The sequence below is a fragment of the Pipra filicauda genome, unplaced genomic scaffold, assembly GCF_003945595.2.
Source record: "Pipra filicauda isolate LSUMZ 115617 unplaced genomic scaffold, ASM394559v2 scaffold228_size1260155_pilon, whole genome shotgun sequence".
Lineage (NCBI taxonomy): Eukaryota > Metazoa > Chordata > Aves > Passeriformes > Pipridae > Pipra > Pipra filicauda.
The window spans coordinates 219,041-242,740 of record NW_024104341.1 but is presented as its reverse complement, the minus strand read 5'-3'; the positions used below and the strand labels follow the sequence as shown (position 1 = coordinate 242,740).

At 39.2% G+C, this 23,700-nt stretch overlaps 1 protein-coding gene and 2 long non-coding RNA genes across 3 annotated transcripts in view; 2 read left to right on the top strand and 1 right to left on the bottom strand.

Annotated features, from left to right (window-relative positions):
* Positions 1-6,613, top strand: part of GSTCD (glutathione S-transferase C-terminal domain containing) — a 62,430-nt gene extending 55,817 nt beyond the window's left edge. The window contains exons 12-13 of the mRNA XM_039381497.1: positions 628-697; positions 3,496-6,613. Of these exons, the coding sequence (XP_039237431.1) occupies positions 628-697; positions 3,496-3,632 (207 nt within the window). The 3' untranslated portion in view covers positions 3,633-6,613. The remainder of the gene's footprint in view (positions 1-627; positions 698-3,495) is intronic.
* LOC120323283 lies at positions 931-10,396 on the bottom strand. Its single transcript, XR_005563593.1, has 3 exons — positions 10,183-10,396; positions 2,180-2,267; positions 931-1,151 (listed from the first exon to the last, which is right to left on the bottom strand). It is a non-coding gene; the product is annotated as an uncharacterized LOC120323283 (long non-coding RNA).
* A 273-nt stretch (positions 10,397-10,669) lies between these two features.
* LOC113986290 lies at positions 10,670-12,621 on the top strand. Its single transcript, XR_005563594.1, has 2 exons — positions 10,670-11,632; positions 12,324-12,621. It is a non-coding gene; the product is annotated as an uncharacterized LOC113986290 (long non-coding RNA).
* Positions 12,622-23,700: the final 11,079 nt, after the last annotated feature.

The following is a 23,700-nucleotide window of genomic DNA, read 5'->3' as shown; positions in this document are numbered from 1 at the left end:
CAGCAGCTGTTGTAGAAGCCTTTGCAAAAATTCCTAGTGGAACAGGGATAGGTTGAAATTGCATTATGATAATTTTGATGGAGGAGGCTTTCCTGTTCACAGCCAGGTATTTTTTGCCTTCAGGATCTTTTGAGTTGATCCTGACTGGATTTGGCAGGGCAGAGGAAGTTTGACCATGAGGCTGTTCTTCTGGGATTCAAAATCACTGCTTGGAGAAGTGTGCAGTAGTTCAAATCACCTGTTTAAGAATTTCATCTTGGCTGCTTATTGATGCAGAGGTGCAGCCCTATGATGACTGCGCTAAAAGAAGACTGTGTTGCTTATCAGTTATTGAAGGCAAAATTAGTCTGCAGTATGTCTTTGAAGAATGCTCTCTTGTATACACTGCATCCAATTCAAGTGCTGAAAAGAATGAGAAAGTTTAGCAAGGAACAAATACTAATGAGGAGAAATGAGATAGTGATTACAAAATCTTGATTTACACACATATTTGCGGAATAAAAATTGGGATTTGCACACAGATAAATTTTCTAGAAATACAGTCTTCAGTGTAATAGCACTTTTAATACTTTTAAACATTTAATTAGATTTTTCTTGCTTTATCTTCTTTTTTTTTTTTTTTTTTAGGAGCACATGATTCTCTGCAGATTTGCAGATCAGACAGCTGTTCAGCTTCCACCTGAACGCAGGCTAATTGGTATGAATTTCTGCAGCTGCTGTGTAAACCATCTCAGTAATGATTTCACTTGATATATAAAGGAAGAAGTAGACCTTTATGAATGGGGCATTAAGTTGCTGTCTTCACATAAAACTTGAAAAATTTTAGTTTTGTCACATTTCACTCTTACTCTTCCATTCTATGGTATAGAAACTCTTCCCTTATGTCAAAATCACCAATACGAGATAGAGAGTTTACATTTTACTGATTTTTTATTTTATTTTATTTTATTTTAGTTGCTTGACTTTTTTTTCCCCTACCATTTTATGAAAAGCATGAGATCTTAGTAAAGTTCACTGATGTCCTGCTGCTGCCGGTTCATCTTCCATTGAAAGCACAGACTATTCGTAGTAGTGACTTTCGGTGTGCCCCCTTTGTCCTGCTCGTAGTCACTGGAGGTAACTCTCTTAGGAGGGTAGACATCTAATGCCAGCTGCAAACAATAAGGGTAAATTGCAGAGGTTGGGCTGGCTTTGGTCAGAAGGACAGCAAAATACAAACTACTTCAAATATGTGGCATAAGCTTTGACTTACAAAAGCGTGGTCCTTGTTCTGATGGAAGCTATAAATGAGCTTCCAGGTCAGAAAAGACAGATGAGGCTTGGAACTCTAAGAACATAACTCTGCATTCTTGGCTTGGAAGAAATACTTACAAGCTACATTAAAGCAGTAGTAGCAAATAATCATAATGTTTTTTAAAAGCTTAATTTGAAGCATTCAAGATATTTCTTATGCTCATGGCACAAAAAGAAAGTTATACAGATTCGGTATACAAGCTGATGAGAAATTTTGCAGCTTCTTTTGTTATCATCACAGTATTTGAAAAAAAGAAATTAAAAAGGACAGTGTTCATTTACCAGTGTAGCACCCCACACTGTGGACTGAAAATTGAAATAGGACCCAAATTTATTTTTTGAAAGATTGTAATTTTTATCTGTTGACCATGTCTGAAACGGCAGGGGTTTTTTCCACAAATGTAACTTTCATGTGTTTTGTTCTGACAAAAACCCATGAATATAAATCTTATTCTCCTCTTCCCCTACATCATTGCTTTTTCTGTTTTCAAGAATGTTACTTTTTCTTAAAGTTCCCTGTAATATTAGTCTGTTTCATTGAAGATGGTTCCCATTTCCCTGTTCTGCTTCAGCTTTGAAACTGATTTTGTGGGAGTCTTGTTTAGCAGTATTTTTCCTTGCAAACAATTGCATGCGATCAGTGTTACAGTCATGGTGAGAATGTTTTTGGTAAGTGCATGAGCAGGTATTGAGAAAACTGTGTATTTCAGTTAATGAGATTATTTCTGAACAGGTGGAGGCTTTTTCTTCTCATGTAAATGGTGGCAAAAATCACTTATTCTGCTACTTTTTTAGTATTTTAGGATTATATTGTAAACTACATTTTAGCTATTACCACTGAATTTATGTAGCTTCAGATAAGTGACAAATCATTTGCTTTCATTACCTGTAAGTTAAAATACAGCATTTTTCTGTGACTGTCATCGCTGAAACAACACATTTGTCGAAGGAGTTATCACCGATTTCTATAGTATCTGTGAAGGTAAAAATATGCAGTTGAACCCAGTTCTGCTGCACACAGCAGTTCCCTTTTAAATGAACGAAGTTCTGTGTATCATTTTCACTGGACATGTGACTTTTACACATTATATGCAGCAGTGCAGACTGAATGGTTAAATGGCTTTGTGGACATTGCTACAACCCACCTGCTTACACAGAACTGCTCCATGCATTTCACACAGTCTTACTGAGAGCACCCAGGGAACCAGGCCCCAGTTGTGACAACCCCAGCTGCCCTTTAGTGTGTACACATGGAATAATAAGGATGTTGCTGTCAGTGGCAGGAATGTGTACATGCCATTTTGTTTAACCAGCCACAGAAGGTGATCTTCTATGAAGCCACAAATGTGGGAAGAATAGTGCCACAAACAGTAATTGTACCCTGTTCAGGTCTTGAGACTGTATGACTGTTAGTCATAAAACGTTTCAGGGAAGTGTTAAATCTTTCTTGCAATAGCGTTTCAAACTGCTGAAATACAATCTGACAAGTCAATTCAGTATTTCAGACCATAATAATCAATTATAATGAGTAAATAAGTAAAGACAAATGGTCCCATCATCTTGGCATGGCTGTATCGTAATACAAATGTCTAAGCTGAAAAACTCCATTTATCCTTCCTGTTTTTCTGCAGATAAATCTGAGATAAGCTTAATTTGCATTACCAATGTAGTATTCTTGTTTACAAGTATTTACATTAATATGTCTCAAATCAGTTAGACTGGATAACTTTTTTGTATTGTAGTTTTTTGTTGAAGTTCAATAATCAGAGATTTTCAGATTTTAGATGAAAGTACAGGAGGAAAACAGTTATGGTCATAAAGGGAGTAGAAGTTTGGAAATTCAGAGAGCTAAGGGGTAAACGAGGCATTTTTCTTCCTCCTGTGGCTTTTACATTAAAGTATGGATTTTTCTGTACATTTTGAGAAAGGCAAGACTGTTTTTAAGCTTTCTCCATATATAAAGAGTTAATAATCTTCTCAAGATCTTTGCTAAATGAGGGTTACAAGTCGCAGATGTGATTTGGAACTATTAAAGAGTGTCTATTTGAAGTAAAACAGATTAAGATGGTTTTTAAAGGAGATGTGGAACTTATTTTTAGATGACTTACTGATGTGTTTTCCTAACATTAAATATTGAAGTGCACATTTCTGATAACGTTTCTACATTCTGAGTTTCCGTGCTCTCCCTTGCTCTCCTTTTAGGAAAACAGTGTATGGGGCTTGTGGATCTGGATCGGGCATGGGCTGCAGAAGAACAGAACTACTCTGTCCAAGTTATATCTATGGAACCAGAGAGTTGTTCTCCAAAGAACAATATGTTTGTGGGCACCCCTACTTAGAGTGTGAAACTTGCATTCGATTTGAAATAGAACATAAATCTTCAGTGCATAATGACATCCAGCAGATAGAAGCAGAGCTGGGAACCAGACATCACGCATCTTGAACGCATTGCGCTCAGAAAAGGAAGCAACCCAAAAAGTCTTAAAAAGCAAACTGCATGCAGAGCATCACAAATCAACTTGCGATGTGTCATTAAGCAACTTTTGGTTCTCTTCTGAGAAGTTTCTGGATCTAATGACTGTGCATGGAATTATATCCATCTGTAAAGGTTTAGAAAAAAGTTGGTCTCATTGAAGGGAAGGTGGTTTCCTTTTCAGTAAAACTGTTTCTTGGCTGCCTGAAAATTGCGTTTGTGGTCAAAACTGCGTTTGGGTTTATAAGCAGAGCAGTTATCAGCCAGAAGTGCTGATCACTAGAGGAACAGAAAAGATCAGATTTATGGTGTTAGTGAAGAAGGATGTGGAACAGGTGGTGGCTTGACTTTGCTAAAGAATTCCATACTACTGTAGGAAGATTATTTTTAATAAAAGTTCATCAGATTACTTTGGGCCTCATTCTGTTTATTAAAAATGTATTCAAACTTGCCAGTCATTTTTTAACAAGATTTAAGTATTAAGTATTACACAAGAATTCTGTTAGCAGGTATTTGAAATTGTGTTTGAAGAAATCAAGCCCCTAGTTATCCATGGACCAGATAGTGGGAGCTAGTGATGATGTCAGCAAATGCATACTTCATTATCACCTTTGCTAATTGAAGTGTATTGCTTCCTATTTGTAAGAAACTCTGCTGTCAGAAGAAATTTTTAAGAATAGTTCCTTTGTCTCTATATCTTCATTGATTTTATGTTCAGTTTAAAATTTGGTCAAAGTTGCGATCGTGGAACGATTTGAAAAGATCAGTCACAGTCATGTTACTCTAAAATGAAAATAAGCTTTCTGTGTTCAGTTTTCTACCCTAATTTAAAATCATCTGTTGATACTAACACAATGGAAAATAGCTCCTAATGAAATTTTTGCTGCATGTTTAAGGGTTTTACATATTTATGAATTCTGCCATGTTTTAATTTAAATAATCGTAAGTTTGAAAACTGTGAACATAGCTTCAGTTCATGTGGCAAGCTGAATTACAAACAATAGATATTAGAGGGAAAAAAGAATCCTGAAATATTTTATTCTTCATAGATACTGTGATATCTAAAAGATCTAAATGCTTGGGGTTTTTTTCATGTGAAAAACTGAAGGACGCTGCCCGCTTATTTAGAAGCACAGAAGTGAGCAAGAAGGAGTGAATTCCTACCTTTAGCCTGAGTTCTGCAGCTCTTTATAGTTACAGGAGTAACTGGAGGTTGGTATGGCAATGGTATAAATGGCAGGTATAAAATACATGGTGATACCAATTATCTCCAGAGTTTTCTCTCATACTTGCCCAAAGAGAATTTGCTTTCTGAGATAGTGGTGTGTCAATCTGAACATGTTAAATTACTTTTCTGGAGTGAGAAAATGTTTCTTCATGACCTTTTTGTGCTGAAGGAAGAACTCATCAAGGTGAGATACCTGTTGGAAACTTTGATGCTGTTTACAGTAAGGATTTTCATACTGCTCTGCTCCAGGCAATGGGTAGCAATATCAATGTTTTAATTATGGTGATGTTGAATATTTGGCATGATCTGATGTTATGCAGTAATAAATGGCTTTTAGTAGAGCAAAGATCCGTGCTGTTACATGCTTCACAGTTTCTACAATACCTGTATCAATAGTCTATAATAGTTTTTGGATCTCCTTGAAAAGAAGGAACGTGGGATGTGCCACAGGGAGCATATGCGCTACTGAATAAAGGATAAAAAATTCAGTGTTTCTTAGAAACAGAGTTGGAAAAGGAGCCTTATTTGAACAAATAGTCTAAGAGGTTATTAGGTGCTTTGGATAGTCAAGAAAAATAGTCACACAAGAATCCGAATACCAATCTCTGTTTCATGTGGTGGATTTTTTCCCCCATTTTTTTAAAGTACCTGTTTTCATGTTGATGACAGTTTCCCACAGGTGTTTCTTATTTGTGACTTAAGTAAATTATTTTATATCTGCTGCCCTACATAGAAATAGGCTTCACAGGAGGAAAAGGTTTATAGAAGCAAGGGAGTAAAAGTAGAGCTGCGTTTATATGCATCGTGACATCCCATTTTTCTTGGATAAGCCAAACTATAGAAAGTGAGTTTGCGACATTTTTTTTTTTCCCCTAGAGATTGGGAATATTTTGATGGCATCTCACAGTATCCGTCATCTTGATGGCTTACAGGATTAGTGAGACTGCATTCCATTTGTAATACTGCTTTGTGACCTTGTTGCTATTGGCATCAATGGGCTCTGGTTTCTTTTCTTCTCAGAACAGAATCCTCCTTATATCTAAGGATGGAGCTATATTAGTGTGAATAATAAAGAATGATACTTGAGATGAAATGATGTTTATTGAAAACTGAAGAGGAGCAGATGAAAAAAAGCATAAAAAAAGCGGAAGATAATTGCAACAACTGATAATACCTAATTTACCACAGATTAAATTGCTACTCTGTGCCATGTACTTTTCTCTAGAAATGTGAACACAATGTTTAGGTATGTTAGTTTGCTCTATGTTTCTGTATACATAAATGGTAAAGAATTAATAGAGCCTAGACTTCCCCAAACAAGGTGACTAGACAGTGTGATCCTGGTGAGTGAACAGCTGTTGTTCTTCTAGCTGCTTGTTATGCAAGGAGCTAGTTTGATGTCCAAGGTGCATACCTAAATACTGTTTGTATTTGTTTTGTGTCTGGCCCCACTGGGACCAGCTATAGGATGAACAAAATGTTGTCCTAGCACAGTCATAATTTTCAATCATTTTGACAGTCTTCTTCTATGTTACCCTTGTAGCCTGTAATGCTGGAAAAAGTAAGCTTATAACAGGAAACAGATGACCAAACTGAACTGAGCTCCTCTGTCTGTTAAAGTGAGTTGTCTGTGTGTACATATATCTTTATTTTTGGCTTTTCATTTTTGTCTTTAGTGTGTTAATGATCTGCTTCCTTAGTCCTGTTGCCATATTTAGGCAGAGGTAGTAATAAACAAGGGACATTCCTAGTAGATAAATTACAAGTTGTCAAAATTACTCAATTATCATTCTTAGGAAGACACATACAAAATGATTTATTCATAGGATGGCCATAAATTTTAGACTGATGTTTTCAATTCCTCATTATTGCTTGACTTTTAGCTACCTGGTGGATGCAATGACAATAAGCAGAAATGTTGTTTTAAATAGCTGTATTTCTATGTGACATGATGTGCCAGGTATTCTCATTGAAAAGAACAATTAAAAAACCCTTTAGGTCAAGTCAATTTGAACTTTAAGTAACCTGCACTGAAATGGCATACAGCTGATTTTATAATGGGTTTAAATAGATGGTAGTTTGGCTAGACACCAGCTGCGGCTATTTTCTTTAAGATTTTGATTTAGCATTAGTAATTTACCCTTTCAATGAATATATACATAATTTGAAAAAAAGTATTGAGCTAGAAAAGCATTGATTAGCAAAAAGTAACTGAACAGTTGAAGTTGTTTTCAGTCTTAGTGCTCAGTTGTCAGCACAAAGAAAAACACATTTTCCTTTAAGCCAGATACTATTTTCAGTGTTTTTGCCTGGGAGCATTTTCCTGACATAACAAATTCCTGAAGTACAGTCTCAGTCTAAGTTCCCGTGATTTTATTACCATTCTTTTCTAACAAAAGGAAAACCTAGGTATCATACATTTACCTCTCTATATGTCTGGTATTACTTACATGCCTCTAATAAAATAAAGACAACCTCTGAACTTTCCATGCTCAGACTTGCACTTAAACTAACCTGGCTGTCATGGTTTCAGTTCAGTGGCTTATGCTTAGCAAGTTTAAGCTTATTACAATTATCATAAAAAGATATTAAACTTTCTACATTAATAGATTAAGATTCTACACAAAGAATAAAACTGAAACCAAAATAATTTTCTCTTTGCTTATAGCTTTTATTTAATGAAAAATTGAATGAAATATCCTGCTCTGCAGTCTTCTCCTCAAAGTGAATTTAAGAAAATACCTGTATTTTTGAAATAGGTAAGGGTATTGAGGATAGTTTTATAATAAACCATCAGGTCAATTAAAAAAATAAAAAGAGAGGAGTTAACATTGTCCCAATATTAGCCTCTAAAAAGCTGATCAGAAGTTGCAACTTCCCTTGGTTTCTGTTTCACTTGCAGTATTTCAGGCCTGAAATGTGTTTTCCTGCACATGAAACCTGCAGAGCAGAACAGGAGTGAGCCTTCCTGAACCTTGGTAAGCTGCTGTCCCTGTCCCCATCACAGGCATGTGTCATGCCATGCGAATGTGATGCCTTTTCACTTCCACTTTTTCCCCTTGGGAATAATGTTACTCATTTTCACTTGGAAAACACAGACTCCAAGTATTAACACTACCTGAGGGAGCAGCTGGAAGCAGCGCTTCTCAAAAGCGAAGGAACATGGCTATAAGACAATAGCAATTTTCACCTGACAGGCTGTAGTTACTCAGTGAGACCCATCATCATCCTGTGCCAAGGACCAGGGACTGAGCTGTACTGAAATGCCACCCAGACCCCCAGCAAACCACTCCTTCCAGTGCTAAGCCTTCCTACTCCTCAACTGGCAGCCAAGCCTGGGCAACTGGAGGAGGCCCAAGCATATCCAGGTTTTTGGAGGATGGAAGATGCTGCAAAGCCTCCATCCTTTGCCAAGAGAAGTACTTAGGAAGGTATTAAGGAAGGTGCAAAGCAGCCCCAGCAAAAAGAAACCTACCTGGGTTTTAGTTCTGCAGAACAAGCCACTCACTACTGACTACCATCAGGGGAGGTCAGAAATGTTTTTACTTACTCTGAACAGCCTTAATATTTCTCTAATAGACCACCCACCAGCACTTCCTTATGAAGATTTTGGGAAACATATTCTGAAGTCACAGCCATTGCTATAGTCAAGCAAAGGCACATATTGACACATGAAGTGAAATGCAATCCTCAGTGAGACTAGTACAAATTATTATTTGTCAATAATAACATCTTTTTAGGGCTTCTTTTGATAATCCTTTTAGTAATCCTTTCCTATTTCTGTGTGCATGTAGAGGGACATTTCCCCATGGTGGATTTAGAGGGACTGGTCTGCCGAGTTGCTCTGGGGAGCGCAACCCTGTTCCTGTGCTGAGCCATGAGGAGAGCCGGGTGTCTCGCACCCCCCATCAATAACCAGCCACAAGTCCCCGGCAGCCCATGAGGACAATCAGAACCTCTTTTGCTTGGGTGCCCTGTGGGCAGGAGCCCTGAGGGCAACCACAGCCATGGTGATGGGGCTGAAGGACTGGGCTGGTTACTGGACCTCTGCTGCCTTGTGGAGTGCAGTTATTTGTCTACCCACAGCTCAAAATCAGCATCTCTTATAATTAACCTTTTCTTTTTGGAAGTTGATAAACTTCTTCCTTCCTGTGATGGAAAGGCAGGGGTTGTTTCAGAGGTATTGCACCTTGCTTCAAAACTGCCCGCATGGGAGAAGATAAAACAGGTATGTGGCCTTTACAGCTTCCCTGGCATTTGCAGAGAATGGGTAGGAGGTTTCTCTCCCTCCCACAACTGAGTGATGAATATTTTCAATAGCAGGTTTAATTAAAAAGTGTTGGGCCTTACCATGAAGTCTCTCAGCCCCCTGCTGCCGTTGTCTAGCAGTGATGAGGGAGATCAAGCCCAATAGCCTTCAAATGTTTGACTTACTAAAATGTGCCCCTCCTTTTCCTCAGTGTTCCCTCTTCCCTTACCCCTGAGGACACATTCCTGCTAAAAGCCTTCCAGTCCCGCCCCAAAACACAAGTGGTGCTGAGTCCACTCAGCCAACCTCAGCTGTGCCTGGAGCATGAGTGGACAGGCTCGTTGTTTTAACATGTGGAATGTTTCATAGTCCAGTAAATCCACTTGTGCTTCATCTCAGCTTAAATGCTTTTGCTTTCCAAAAATGTTGGGTCCAAAGGGCAGAAGTTTAGATTACAAAAATCCTAAAGGAGATGTAAGGCTTGATATAAAAATGCTAAGATGGTAAATTCCTAAAAAATATTTAATATTTGAATAATTAAGTACCACTGAATATGAGAAATTAAGTATGCAAATTCAATGACAGAAACCTTTGCTTCAGTTCCCAGACACAGGGTTCAGGAAAATGGGAGTGTCATCCTTACCCATTCTTAAACTCTCAACATGCTGCCAATTACCTAAAAGTAAGAGTTATCATAACAGAAATTTTTGTAAGAAATGATCCTCCTCATGTAGAGCATGAGCTGAAAATATCCTTACACTATCCACAGCTGAGAATACCCATGGGACCGGGGCTGAGGAGCATTCCTGCATCCAGCAGGGCTGAGACAGGGTTGCTGCCTCTCTCAGGAGCCCCAGCTGATCCCTCTGAATGCAGGTCCAGTGGCAGACTGGCTGGAAGGCAAACAGAATTTTAATTTGACTTTTTTTGTTGTCTCACCTTTCATAGCAGAGCAGGGCCTTGGTAGGAAGGTGCTGTCTCCAAGAGCAGAGCAAACCTCCCAGCCCTGTTGTGAAATGCTGGCAGAGGAATAGCTGAACACCTGAAAATGTCAAGACCTCAGAGACTTGAAATGAGGATCTTAACTGTTGGATTTTCAACAGTTTAAAAAAAAATTGATTTAGTTTTAATTGCTGTTTACTAGGGTAAAAGCAGCAACAGACTAATAAACATGAAGGAGGAAGGCTAAGGAAGGGTTTGAATTTCTTTTTTTAGGGGGTGTTTGGTTGGGTTTCCTTAGCCATGGAAAGGCTACAGTGTTACTCAGGCTGAAGGTGGAGGGAGGTGAATGTCTCCTTCTGATCTGCCTTTGGAAGGCCCCATCTGGAGTGCTGCATCCAGGCAGGATGTGCCTGTTAGAGCAGGCTGGAGGAGGCCACAGAGATGCTCAGAGGGCTGGAGCAGCTCTCCTCTGCAGCCAGGCTGGGAGAGCCAGGGCTGTCCAGCCTGGAGAGGAGCAGGCTCTGGGGAGGCCTCACTGCAGCCTTCCAGTGTCTAAAGGAGTCAGAGAGTCATAGGAGAAAGGGGAACGGGTTTCAAATGGAAGAGGGGAGATTTGGATCGGATGTTAGGAAGAACTGTGAGGGTGGTGAAACACTGGAACAGGCTGCCCAGAGAAGCTGTGGATGTCCCATCCTTGGAAGGCCCCATTCCAGGCCAAGGTGGACAGGGCCCTGAGCACCCTGATCCAGCCGGTGGCATCCCTGCCCATGGCAGGGGGTTGGAACTGGGTGATCTTCAAGGTGCCTTCCAAGGCAAGGCATTCTGGAACTCTATGAGGGTGCAAAGTGCACTCCTGCTACCTGGGCATGGAACGTTACCAAGCCATGGGGAGTCCTGCTCCGAGGGCTCTGGTGACTGGGAGTTTGTTAACTTGAAGCACAGACCTTGCTTTGATGCTCCAATTAGCATGACCTTCCATGTCACTTCTTGGTGGTGTACATTGAGGGGGAAATCCTTGCCAAGATGACACTGGCAGATCTTATAGTTCCTTATAGTTCCAGCAGTGACTGACAATTTGCAGATACTTCAAGTCCTGTTTGCCTGGTGCCAACAGAGCAACAAACTGTAATTCTTTACTCCCAGTTCCTGTGGTTTCCTTTCTGCAGCAGTTGTTCATCTTACACAAAGTGTTTGTGGCTATCACAGCTGAATTTGCCTGTTTGGAGGAGAAAGAGGGAAACAAACACCTTCAGCCGAAATCCAGTTAGGGAACAGAAATGGGGGAGCAGGGAGGGGGGTGTTCGGGTGGTTCCTAAGCTGATTCTGTTTCTACCTCGTTGCCACAGTTGGAGCAGAGCCACCAGCACCCACTTGTTTCCAGAGCAGCAGATAATCCAGTAGTGCTACTGATTAGTGATGATGAAGAGGAACAAGGAGATAATGATGGGTATGTGAGATGTAAATTGTCTCTCTAAAGTCTGATTTCTGATACACTGTAGAAACAGGTTGTTGCCAAGTTTTTGGGCTTTTCCTTTCTGTTCATGAAATCATTATTGAATGTTTTTTGCAATATGGCTTGAGATATGCTGAAATGCTTGCAGTACATAAAAGTTCTTGCAACGAGTGTGTTGCTGGGCTGGGATGTTGCTAAATGAGAATAGGGGATGCTTTAATTTCTGACCTTTTATATATCCATAACCCTTGATGCATGGTGAAATTAATGGCTGAACGTTCCTTCTAGTTCTGTTCTCTGTAATACAAGGCCCTCTGGTACTGTCTTCCATTGGGTTTGCATGGATTGCTACTCATGGGTAAAGATCCATATGTTGTCGTCCTTTCTGTTTTGTGGGAGGGGATTGGGGCAGAGGGACAGTTGCTCAACTCAGTTGTCTTATGTGGGATGCTACGGGCAGCTTGAAGCACAGACCTTGCTGTGAAGCTCCACAAGTCACTTTTTGGTACTGTGCACAGAGAGAGAAACCCCTGCCAAGATGGCATTAGACAATCTGTGGGTCCCTCATTATTCTAGCAGTAATCTACTGATTCCAGATACTACAAGTCCTATTTGTCTGGTGCCAACAGAGCAGCAAACTCATATTCTTTGCTCCCAATACATATTGTGGTTTTCTTTCTTTCAGACTGTGCCAAGTGAACAACTGATTGCGTCAACCCCATGTGGTCATGTCTACTGCAGTTGATGCCTCCCTGTTGCCCTTCAGACTGCCAGCACTTGCCCAGCCTGCAGGACAGAACTCAGTCATGAAAAATATCATCCCCTTTATATATGAGCACTTCTATTTCTCCAGACAGACTCAGATGGATCTTGGGGGATAGGCTGTGTAAAGACTTGTTTCTTTGTATATATAGTTCTTCCTGTATATAGTTCTATTTTTCTTGAATTTAATTATAAATAAAGTATTGATTAATTTAAGTATAGTCAAGTCTATGTTAGACTCTGCTGGTAGACAGAGATGTCTTTTCACAGGTGGAAATAACGCTCCTGGTCTGACCAATCAAAAGCACTCGTTCTCTTCACCACACTGTAGTCATTGATTTTGGGGGAAAGCTGCTAAAGGCATAAGCTTTGTAGTTCTTGTGGCCAGTGGGTGTTGTATGGGAGAAAAGAAACAGGCACTGCTTGGGGTGAGAGGCCTTCTATTTCTCAGGATGCACTCAGGTGATATTTTGGTGAAAATGTTGTGTTTTCAGTGCCCAGAAGATTGAAAGAGCAGCAGGTTGTGCACACATCCAAAGAAAAATATTTTCTTTGAGAATAACTGATATATAAACAAGCTGCTGCATTTAGTGTTGTAATGTTTTGTTTACCATTATAATTAGAATTTGGAGGGTTTTGAAGGAATGTGTTTTTGAATGTATGAAGTTAGTTGGAGCTGTTAGCACTACAACTGTATTGTAGCTCCAGCTCCTTCAATTATACCAGTATAATTCTCAATTGCATTAAAGTGAAATTAATTGTCCAAAGAAAATCACTTTTGTTATATGAAAGTAATAAAGAGGAAAAGGCACATCCAAGGTAAACAATGCAACAGTAAATTCATCTGTGCCATGAAACAGAAAACTCAAAACTTAGCTTTCCTTATCTCCAGCATTGTCTTGATGTCAAATTTTTATGTCTTTCTAAATTTTAGTGTTTTTTTGTTTGAATTCCTGTAATTTTGGTCACTCACAAACAGTAGCATGTCAAAGGCCTTCACTCCAGTTAGAAATGTAACATTTTGGAATTATTAAGGGTGGATAGGCCAAACATTCTCAAAATGATATTGCAGGTAAGAAGAAGGATAAAGTTTTGTAGTTTTGGGAGCTTGTGTGGGGAGGTGATACTCCTTTCTTAAGGAGGCTACAGAGTTAGATGGAAATCATAGGTACATTGGGTTAGAGGGTTTCCAAGAGACCTAGAAAGAGTGACCTCCATGTAGTTACCTGTGTTGTCCTTCTTGCTGAAATGATTGGGGAACCTCTCCAGGCTTCACAACCTTTCAAAGACAGTAAACAGCAGCCTCATGATGATGCCAGCCAGCTCTCCAAATACTCTCAGATGGGTCCTATCTACTCCTATGGATTTGTATGAGTTAGAGAACTGCATCCAAGTCGGGGAAACAGGTTGTGGCTGTGGTAAGATGGGAAATCTTAAACATTGAGGGAAACAGGTAAGTTTTCTGACCTCTGAAATAAACATGAACAAGTCTAAAATGCAACTGTTAACTTACTTGAGTAAAAAAAAAAATAAAAAAAAGAGGAAAACCTCACACAGTAGCTACTCCACTGATCAGATGTTTTAACCTGATATTTTCAAGAGAGCTGGGGTACTTCTGGTGCAAGCATATGGAGAGGAGCAGTGAAGTATAAATGTGGAGCGAGAAGCGTGAGTCGAATGGAGGATGGGAATTTGACATACCCTAGCTGTGGAACTCTCTCCCTCTAGCAATTTTGTTTCCCTACCTTGCCATATGTTTGTAGAAAGGTTTTTAATCTGGTATTTCCTGGACTGTGGACCATTTCTGGCTTATCTGTGGCTGTTTGAATTGATAGAGGTAAGGGCTGCTTATGGGGTTTTTTGTGGGGGTTTTTTGTGACAAGCTGATCTCCAGTTTGGTTGCATTCAGTATATATAAAACTACATATTAAAACACAAGAATCAGCTGAAGAAAATCATGTAGGTGATTTTTTACAAAGAATACTATTATTTTGCAAAGAAAATACAAAAAATGGTGGTCTGGGATAACATAACCATCTTTGTGTAGCACTCTAGGGGTGCCAGTAAGTTTGCAAACTCAAAGCCAAGTGATTGTATTTATAATGTGCATGTTTCTTTGTGGCATCTGTATTTAGCCAGTGGAATTTCCTATGACAAACTGCCATTGTGCTAGGTTTTAAATCAAGAATTTAAATAGAGAGGTTTTTAAATAAGGATAATGAAGTTACACATAGTTTTAATGGATGATAGGGAAGGATCATGAGGGATAGAAGCCTCATGGTTTAGAACTTAGGCCAAGATTTTTCAGCCAACTGCTATTCATTAAAAACTTTGTTGCTCCTTTCTCAGAGGCCTTCAGTTCAGCCCACTGTTGGCAACCAGAAGAATCAGAGTTCCAATTCACTACTGCAAATCCCAGGCACCTTCCTTTAATTGAGGTCTGCAGTGGCTGACTTCCTAAAATTAACTTTTATTCAATTTTATTCTGCAACTACGAAAAGGCTGTTGAATTGCACAGCTTCTGGTTATTATGGGTTTTGTCCAGCTAACATTACTTTTCAGCATAAAGTGTAGATTTCTTTCATAAATAGATACCCATTTTTATGCTCCTGCTGTGCCACAGTTCCTGAGCTATACTGCATATATATTGCTGTGGTTCAACATAAGCTTTGATGATGACATAATGGGCTGGTAATAACTCCTGGTGTATTTTATTGGCATTGCTTTCTTAAAATCACATCAGCAATAGACTTCTGAGTTGCCTAAGAGGCCAGCACTTGTAATAGGTGTGTGTAATTTTGCAAACTTTTAGCTAATTTTGTAGAAATAGCTAATGTTTGGCACCCATGAAGGCTGTTTTTATTCATCTGGCATATTTCCATTCAAATACCCATTTAATGTGGTCACCAACATAGAAATAGTTAAACAATACTGTAAATGGACATGTTTTCTTTGTTGGAATGATCACTGACACACTGAATTCTTTTCATTAAGTAATTTGACCACAGGCATCTCTTTACTTTGGAAAAAAGGAGGAAAAAAGCTGTAGCAAATAGTCTTTCAGTTTTCATATTTGCAGTGTTTATATAGGGGTATATAATTAGAATTTCAGGACAAATTACACAAGGTATTGGAAGAAAATCAAGACTAAAATAAACATTCAATTCCTCTTTTTTTGCATTTGACCACTACACACAAACATTTGGTTATAAATAGATACCTCATCCCTGTTGGAATAACATTTCACATTCAAAGTAGGATTCTGGAAAATAAAATTCTTTTTAAAGGGATTTTAAGCAATTATGCAATTTGAAACCTTTGGTTGGTTTATGAATCTTTACTACAATTGGATCGCTTTTGTGTGCTCTGTAGTAAATACCAAATAGCCCTCTGAAGTGAAACATGTTCCAGCTGAATAATCCTTACTGAGGGAATTTGTAACTGCAGTTGTTTTTAATTCTTGGTAAGTTTGCATTTGCAGGGTATCTGTGTACTATTGGTATACACAAAAGCTACTGTTACAAGAACAAATGCCACTGGCATGTACACTGCCTACCTGACAGACATAAATAATCTAATTAATTTGATGTTAGCACTTACCTTGCTTAAAAGAAGTGGGAGCATTCAAATTCTGAGGATAACAGCACCATTCTACCATCCTTGTACAGAATTTGCTGTGCTGTGTGGAGATCACTATAGAATATAGTTTTAAAATTGTCTTATGAATGTAACCTTGAAGAATGTTAATGTCTCTCTGAAGTTTGTCTGTTAACCATGAAAATCTAGGCACACATATGCATAAAATGCACCGAACAGGAATCTTCTCTTGGAAATAAGACAAAAAAGGAAGGTATATGCCCAGTGGAAGCAAGGTCAAGTGACATGGGAAGAATACAGAGATGCTGCTTACCACTGTAGGGAAGAAATTTGTGTGGCCTGTGGCCAAAGCTCAGCTGGAGTTGAAGCTGCCAGAAGTGTGGGGGGGAAATAAAGAGTTTTTTCAAATATATTAATGGCAATAGGCAGTACAGAACTATCATTGGCCCATTTACAGGATGAGGATGGTCACCTCACAAACAGGGACAGAGATAAAGCCAAGGTGTTTAACACTTTCTTTATCTCTGTCTTCAACACAGATGATGGATCAAGGGGGTCTCAGTGCCCTGAGCTGGAGGACCATGACTGTGAGAACGATCAACTCCCAGTCAACCCTGAAATTCTGTTGGAACTGCTATTCCAGCTGGATCCCTACAAATCTATGGGGCCTGACAGAATCCACCCAAGAATCTCAAAGAGCTGGCTGATGTCATCACAAAACCTCTCTTGATGATTTTTGGGTGGTCTTGGGAATCCAGACATGAGGGTCCTGTGCAAGGCTAAGAGTTGGACTTGATGATCCTTGTGGGTCCCTTCCAGCTCAGCATATTCTGTTATTCTGTGGAAATTGCTAGGACTTACTAGCTACCTACATCTACAGAGAAGAGTCAATTCAGTGCAGAAGGCAGTAAGATGAAGATTTTAGCTATTGCTCTTAAGCTGTACTTTCAAACAGTAGCACTTTATGCCTGGGTGATCAAGTCTGCTAGACTCATTCCCTACAGCAGATTTCTCTAAGTGCTGTTTGACTCTCCTTCCATATATTGAAAAACAGTAGAAAATACCTTTATTTGGTAATTTGCTGGTTTGAACCAAGAAAATCAAAGCTCAATTTGACACCCATGGAGCCAAATAGGAAGAAATTACTAAAAGCAGTAAATGCCAGGAGATGCTAGCTTAATTCTAATCAATACTCCAGACCCTGTTGTGCTGTCACTGTATGAGGAATGAGAAAATCAGTCAGGTTTTGAGATACAGGAGGAATCTTCAGAAACTTCTATGACCTGTCTGCTTAGTGACAGATGTCCCTAGTGCACATCGATACAGTGTTCCTTGGGGTTGCATACAGTGTGTAGAGTTGCCCTAAAAGTGAGCACATCTAACTTTTACTCATGTCAGTAATGCAACTGATGTTGGAGAAATGATTCATAAACTAAATGAACTAAAAGTTTAGGACAACTAGGTTTGGATTCAAGTGTTGCTTGTTTGAATCCCAAAATAGTAATCTCGAGGCAAGAGCCAGAGATTAGCATCTTCAGTGTCATTTACAGTACAAACAAACCTGACCCTTTAAGTGGATTTCTTTTGATTGCTTCCTGATTTAACATGCTTAAAATGTATTCCTTTTTTCTTAGGTGATCATTGCCTTTCATTTCAGCATAAGTAGAAACTGAGGGGAGAGGATTCTGCCCCTCTGCTTGGCTCTTGTGAACCACAAAGATGATCAGAGGGCTGGAGCACCTCTTCTGTGAGGACAGGCTGAGAGAGTTGGGGTTCTTCAGCCTGGAGAAGAGTAGGCTCCAGGGAGATCTTACAGCAGCCTTTCAGTGCCTGAAGCGGGCCTAAAGGAAAGCTGGAGAGGAACTTTTCACAAGGGCATGTAGGGACAGGACAAGGGGGAATGGCTTCAAACATTATATATTAGGAAGAAATTCTTTACTGTCGATGTGGTGACGCACTGGAACAAGTTGCCCAGAGAAATTGTGGATGCCCCATCCCTGGAAGTGTTCAAGATCAGGTTGGACAGGGCTCTGAGCAACTTGGTCTAGTGGAAGGTGTCCCTGCTCATGGTCAGAGAGGGTTGAAACTAGATGATCTTTAAGGTCCCTTCCAACCCAAGCCATTCTATGATCTTATGGCTGTTTATGTATTAAAACTAAAAAGACAGGAATAAAATGTGCTTTCCGAAATGTGACATGAACCAACTTTTATTGCTTTGCCCTAGTTCCGTCTTCTGTCTCTCCATAGAACTGTTCATTAATACTGTCATTAAGTCTGTTACCTGTGGATGCTGTAGAGCTTTACAGGACTGGTTTTAATTCATCTAAGAACATTTTGGTATCATCTGAAAACCAGTTTTTAAAATTGTCAATAGATTTGCTGCAGTCTCTTCCTTAGATTTCCCTTCTCCTTTCATGCTAGCCATTACCGATTTTTTTTCTATTTTTGAAATTTTCTCACTTTGTCTCCTGCAGAGTCTCTTCATTACTGATGGAGACAGCTTCTAGTTTGGTGTTCCCAGTCTAGAACTGTTGGATTTCTCTGCCTTATGAAAATCACAGTTCAGGAGAATTGTGGTTTATTCCAACACTTCAGGAATGTGTTGAATTACATTTTAAAACAAACACAGTAGTTATTGTCTCATCTCAAAAGATATCCATAAAACACATAAAAGTCTTCAAAAGTGTTAGTTGTACTTTTGGGGTTTGAATATAAAGCTTCAAAAAGAACATAATACAAAGTAAAATTGAATGCTACTGCACTGTTGTAGCAGAACATAGAAAAATCAGTAACTGTCTACCCAAACCTGTAGATAACCCCGGAACTGCTTAATTTCCTTTCATATTGAGCACTTAAATCCATCTTAAATCTTTTGTATCCTCATGTCTCTCACAGTGTATTCTGAAGACGTGAAGTTCATGCACAACTTTGTCTCTCAAATCCTACCTAATGAAAACCACAAACAAAATTTGTAATGCTGAAAGGCATTAAAAGACTCCCAAGCAGCTATTATACCAGTCACATGCTTTATGTGACTCTTACTACACTATATTTCTATGAGAGATTTTTGTTTGTTTGTTTGTTTTGACTTAAAACATATGAAAACTTTATTGCTATAAATTGCTAGTTTCGCAGAGGTCAGTACTGGGTCGTGATCTGTTTAACAGCTTCATTGATGAACTGGATAATAGGGCACAGCGTGCCCTCAGCAAGTCTGCTGATGAGACCAAATGGGGAGGGTGGCTGACAAGCCAGAGGGTCGTGCTGCCATCCAAAGGGACCCTGACAGCTGGAGCAAAAGCCAGACAAGGACCACATGAGGTTTAATAAAGGAAAGTGCAAAGTTCTGCACCTGGAGAGGAGCAAGCCCATGCACTGAATGTTGACAGATGCCTGTCAGAAAAGAGCCTGGGGGTCCTGCTGGGTCAGTGGTGTCTGACAAGAAGCAATGGACACAAACAGGAGATTCCACCTGAACATGAGGAAACACTTTTTCACTGTGAGGATGACTGAGTACTAGCATGGGTTGCCCAGAAATTTCGAGGAGTTTCTCTCCTTGGAGCTATTCAAGAGCTACCTGGACATGGTCTTGGTGTGTTATTGGAACAGTAGGACCTTACACAGATTAAGTGAGGTGAAATTTTACTGGCTTTGAAAGGTAAATTATTGTTTATTTATGGGGGAAAATAACTTCTTTACACTGTAAGGAAATGCAGTAAACTTCAAAACAAATACCACTCACAGTTTTTAAAAAGGGATCAAGTATGCGTGGAAGAAACTTATTAGAAAAAGCAAATTAATTTGGAAGACCTGATGCAGGAAAAGCATTTGGAAGCTTTTGAACTAGTATCTAAAGCACAGGGTTTATCTGTTTAGAAGGTAAGGGGATGCTACAGTGTCTGACAGGCTTGATGACTTTTTTACCCTTTTAAGAACATTTATTAAGAGGGAGGTGGAGTACCAAGATTGATTTAGTTGATTGGATTGCTGTGTTTTCCTGATGCCTCATAGTTTTCTTATTAGGATGAGACTGATAGAGATTTTTACCTAGCATATGAGAGAGATAATATTTACCTTATAAATACTACTTTTAAATATACCACGTATAAAGCTGGTTGAAAAACAGAATTGCATAACCCCAGAGAAAAAGTAATGACATTGAAAGTCTCATAGATAATTTGGACTTGGATTCTTTTCTTCTGTTCCATTTTGAAAGAAGTATACATGTTACTTTAGCACCACAAATGCAGACTATGATCATGCTTGCCATTAACTACAAATCAAGTGTTTTCTCCACATGTCATAGTGTGATTTAGAGACTTGGAGTAGTGTAGGATTTGTGGTCAACTTTTGTAGCCTGAATGTGGGTGAAATACTTAGAAGGGAGGAAGGATGGATTTGTGGTCTAAGTATGAAATTGGAAAACAGGAGATCTGTTTCTAGTTTGATGACAGATTATTTGATTTGTGGAAAAGTAATTTTCTGTACCTTAATTTCTGTTTATGTAAATGCGAGTGTTACAAAAGTATTTCTTGATTCTGCTGAATAGAGGACTTAATTTATTAAGTTTATTGTGTTTTAGGACAACAAGGAGAAAGTTAATATTAAAAAAGTGGATTTGAAAGAAGTTACTCATTTAATGCCTCCCTCAAAGAAAAGTTACTTGGCAGCAGAATACCCTGAAAACAATGTCTTCTGCGTGTTTGTCCAATTCACAGCTGCCTGAAACAATCAAGATAAATTTTAAAGTTGTTTCTGTGTGATTTCTGTCATATCTACCATATTCTATCATCTACTGTATTTACCAATATCTGTCAGCCTAATATATCTGCCACTTGTATCTTTTCAGGTCTTTTTTCTTAATATTGCCTGTCCAGTTGATGCCAGAAAATATTCCAGAAACTGCTTTTGTTCTGTTGGTTTTCCCTCTTGGGAGTGGTTATAGCAACAAAGAGCTTTTAAAAACCTGTACTTAGCCCTGCAGCTGAAGTTTGAAACACTTGAGACCGCTGGGCACAGTCTAGCCCATGTGAAGCAAAAGTAGGTAGTGTTGTTCAAGACGAGCAGATTTCATGCATACAAGAAAGGTTTGTTTCACTAGAGAAGACTGTAGGTAAGCTTCACTTCACTAGAACTGGCATTTCTTCACCCTCTGCCACCTTATCACGAAAATTCAGTTTTGTGTGCAGTCACATGTGCCTGTATCACTTACGGTGTAGAATAACAGCAACAGAATATACACCTCTGACATCATCCCCTGGGAAATTATGGATAATTCAGAACCTAATGGGCTTGCTAATGGCATGGTCAGCTGCAAGTAGTTTCAGCTGCAAGTATTTTAGACTCTTCCTCTGCTCTCAACCAACACAACATATCTTTACAAGTTTAAGTCTTGATATGCATAGAAGGGTCTTGAACTGAGCTCAATATATCCACGAGAATGAAAGTAAGACAAGGATTGTGGCCGATAGTGTGGCTTCTTTGGTACAAAGTATGTAAAGATCTTTATGGGGAAATGAAGAAGAGTAAAATAAGCAGGAAGGATCACTATGCTTGCATAAAATGAACACCTTTTCAGTGAAAATTTACCTTTCTATGTGTTTTGACATTTTTTATGCACAAGAGTAGCAGCATTGCTGTACAAAATACTGCCTTCCTCTGTGTTTCATTGTTGCTGATTTGCAGCTAAACCCCTGACTATCATGTTGTGCTCAATCAAGTGCCTTATCAGTACTTTTGAAAAAACTTTCTTGGACACTTGTTCTGCTCATTCATCTGAGCACTTGATGTACAGCTTGTGGACTTTTACTGTTGTGAGATAAGTCCTACTGAACATCAGGACAGCCCACCCTATGGCTTCAACATTTTCCAGACTTTCATACTGCTTCACTAAACATAAGGCACAAAAGTGCTCCTAGTAATACTGCCAACAATTTCTGCATCTTCTGTATAGTATCTTGATGTATACCCACACAACTTTATACACCTTTAACTTGTCAAGAGATTTGGTTCTCTGACAGCTCACTCATTAATCCTTCTACTATCATGGATATGAGAAACTGCCTTGTTAAAAAAACTCCACTAGTATTGATAAAGCATTGCCAAAGTAAATGAATTCATAAATGACTGGATGTTCAGTCCCACTGATGGGTATGGAAGTGCAGTATATGATCTTTCAGTGAGTGGTTAACTGTTTTTTTCAGGCTTATGTTCCAAAACAAATTGTAGAGGCAGCAAAAGTTAACCAAGAGCAGACAGTCTTAATTGCAGTAGGCACCACATCTGACCAGCACACTAGTATTAACATACAAGACTGCCAAACAGGCTGCTGAGGAAATCTTACTCAGTGCAGTCTGGACAGATTAAGTGATCTTACTGTCATTTGTAAGTGTCCATGCTTTAAAGGAGTAGTGTGTGCTTTAAAGTTGCTGTGTACATAAGTACCATTTATGCAGCATTGCATGTAAAGAATTGACTTTATGACATGGACATCAGAAGTAAAGTGTCACGTTGCTCTAGACCTTAATTCACAGTGATGTTGCTTTTGTCACCCGTCCTGAACTTGGCTGTGGTGTACTTTGTGGACACTTTTTTTCTACAAGTTGGAGAAATGCAGGCAGATGCTGTTACTAGAAAGAAATCCTTGTGGTTATCACAAATAGGATTCCTCCCCTTTTGCCCATTAAATCTTGACAGTGATTCCACTATGTATGGTCTGTTATACCACAACACACAAACAAGTGAAAAAAAAAAGCGATCAGTCAAGAGCTGGAAATCAATTCTATATTTCAGAAAGGCTCTAATATGACCCAGATGCTCTTCTGTCTTTCCCAAATGTCGCTGTGTTGTTGCCTTCACTGATTGGCTATCAGCTTCTCATGTGAATGAAGGGAACCAGGTTTGGTCCTCAGTGCAGTTTTTATATCTATCTGAGTCCTCTAAGGGGGCTTGCTTGTTACCTGAGCATAGGTAATAAGCACCTTGAAGAATCATCACCTTGTAGCTTTTACAATTGGTTTTTTCCTCTGTGTCTGAAAAGTTCTGGGTTGAGGCTGTGGACAGAATGCTTAGCATGGGATCATATGGTCATGAAAAGATGACAAGAAGAGGGGAAGGAGCATTGGAGGGAGCTTTCTGTTCAAATGTGAGCAGAAAGTGTTAAAACCACTCCGGGGAGGGTTTAACTTTTGAAAGCTTAATGGCACAATTTGTATTTTGTGCAAAAAGTTGTTACCTTTGTGCAGTGTTGCTTGAATTATCTGTGAAGTGTTTTGGAGGTGGAAAATGTTCTGTATAGAATGGCCAGCTCAAACCTGAAGCTTTAAGCTGTGTTTGGCATCCAAATGCTTCCTCAAGGATTTGGCTTTGTGCTACAACAGAACCCAGAGAAGATCTTTGTTTTCTGCTTCTAAGCTACTGCCAGACTCTTGGAGGAACAGCTGATGAGCTTTAGCCTTGATTTAGGCACAAATCAAAACCAATTCTGCAACCCAGTCCAAGTTGTTGACCCTATCTGTCTGTAATCTGGGATCTCAGAGCAACTCTGACCCTAAATTGGTGACAGACTGTTATTAAAAGTGTGCCTTGGTAAGTCCCGAGAACGGTAGTTCATAGAAACCAAACAAAAATAACGGCTGTATTTCAACATGTTAATGTAGAGTACAGATGCAGTCGTTGCTGTCGGCAGTGGTGCAAGGATGTCC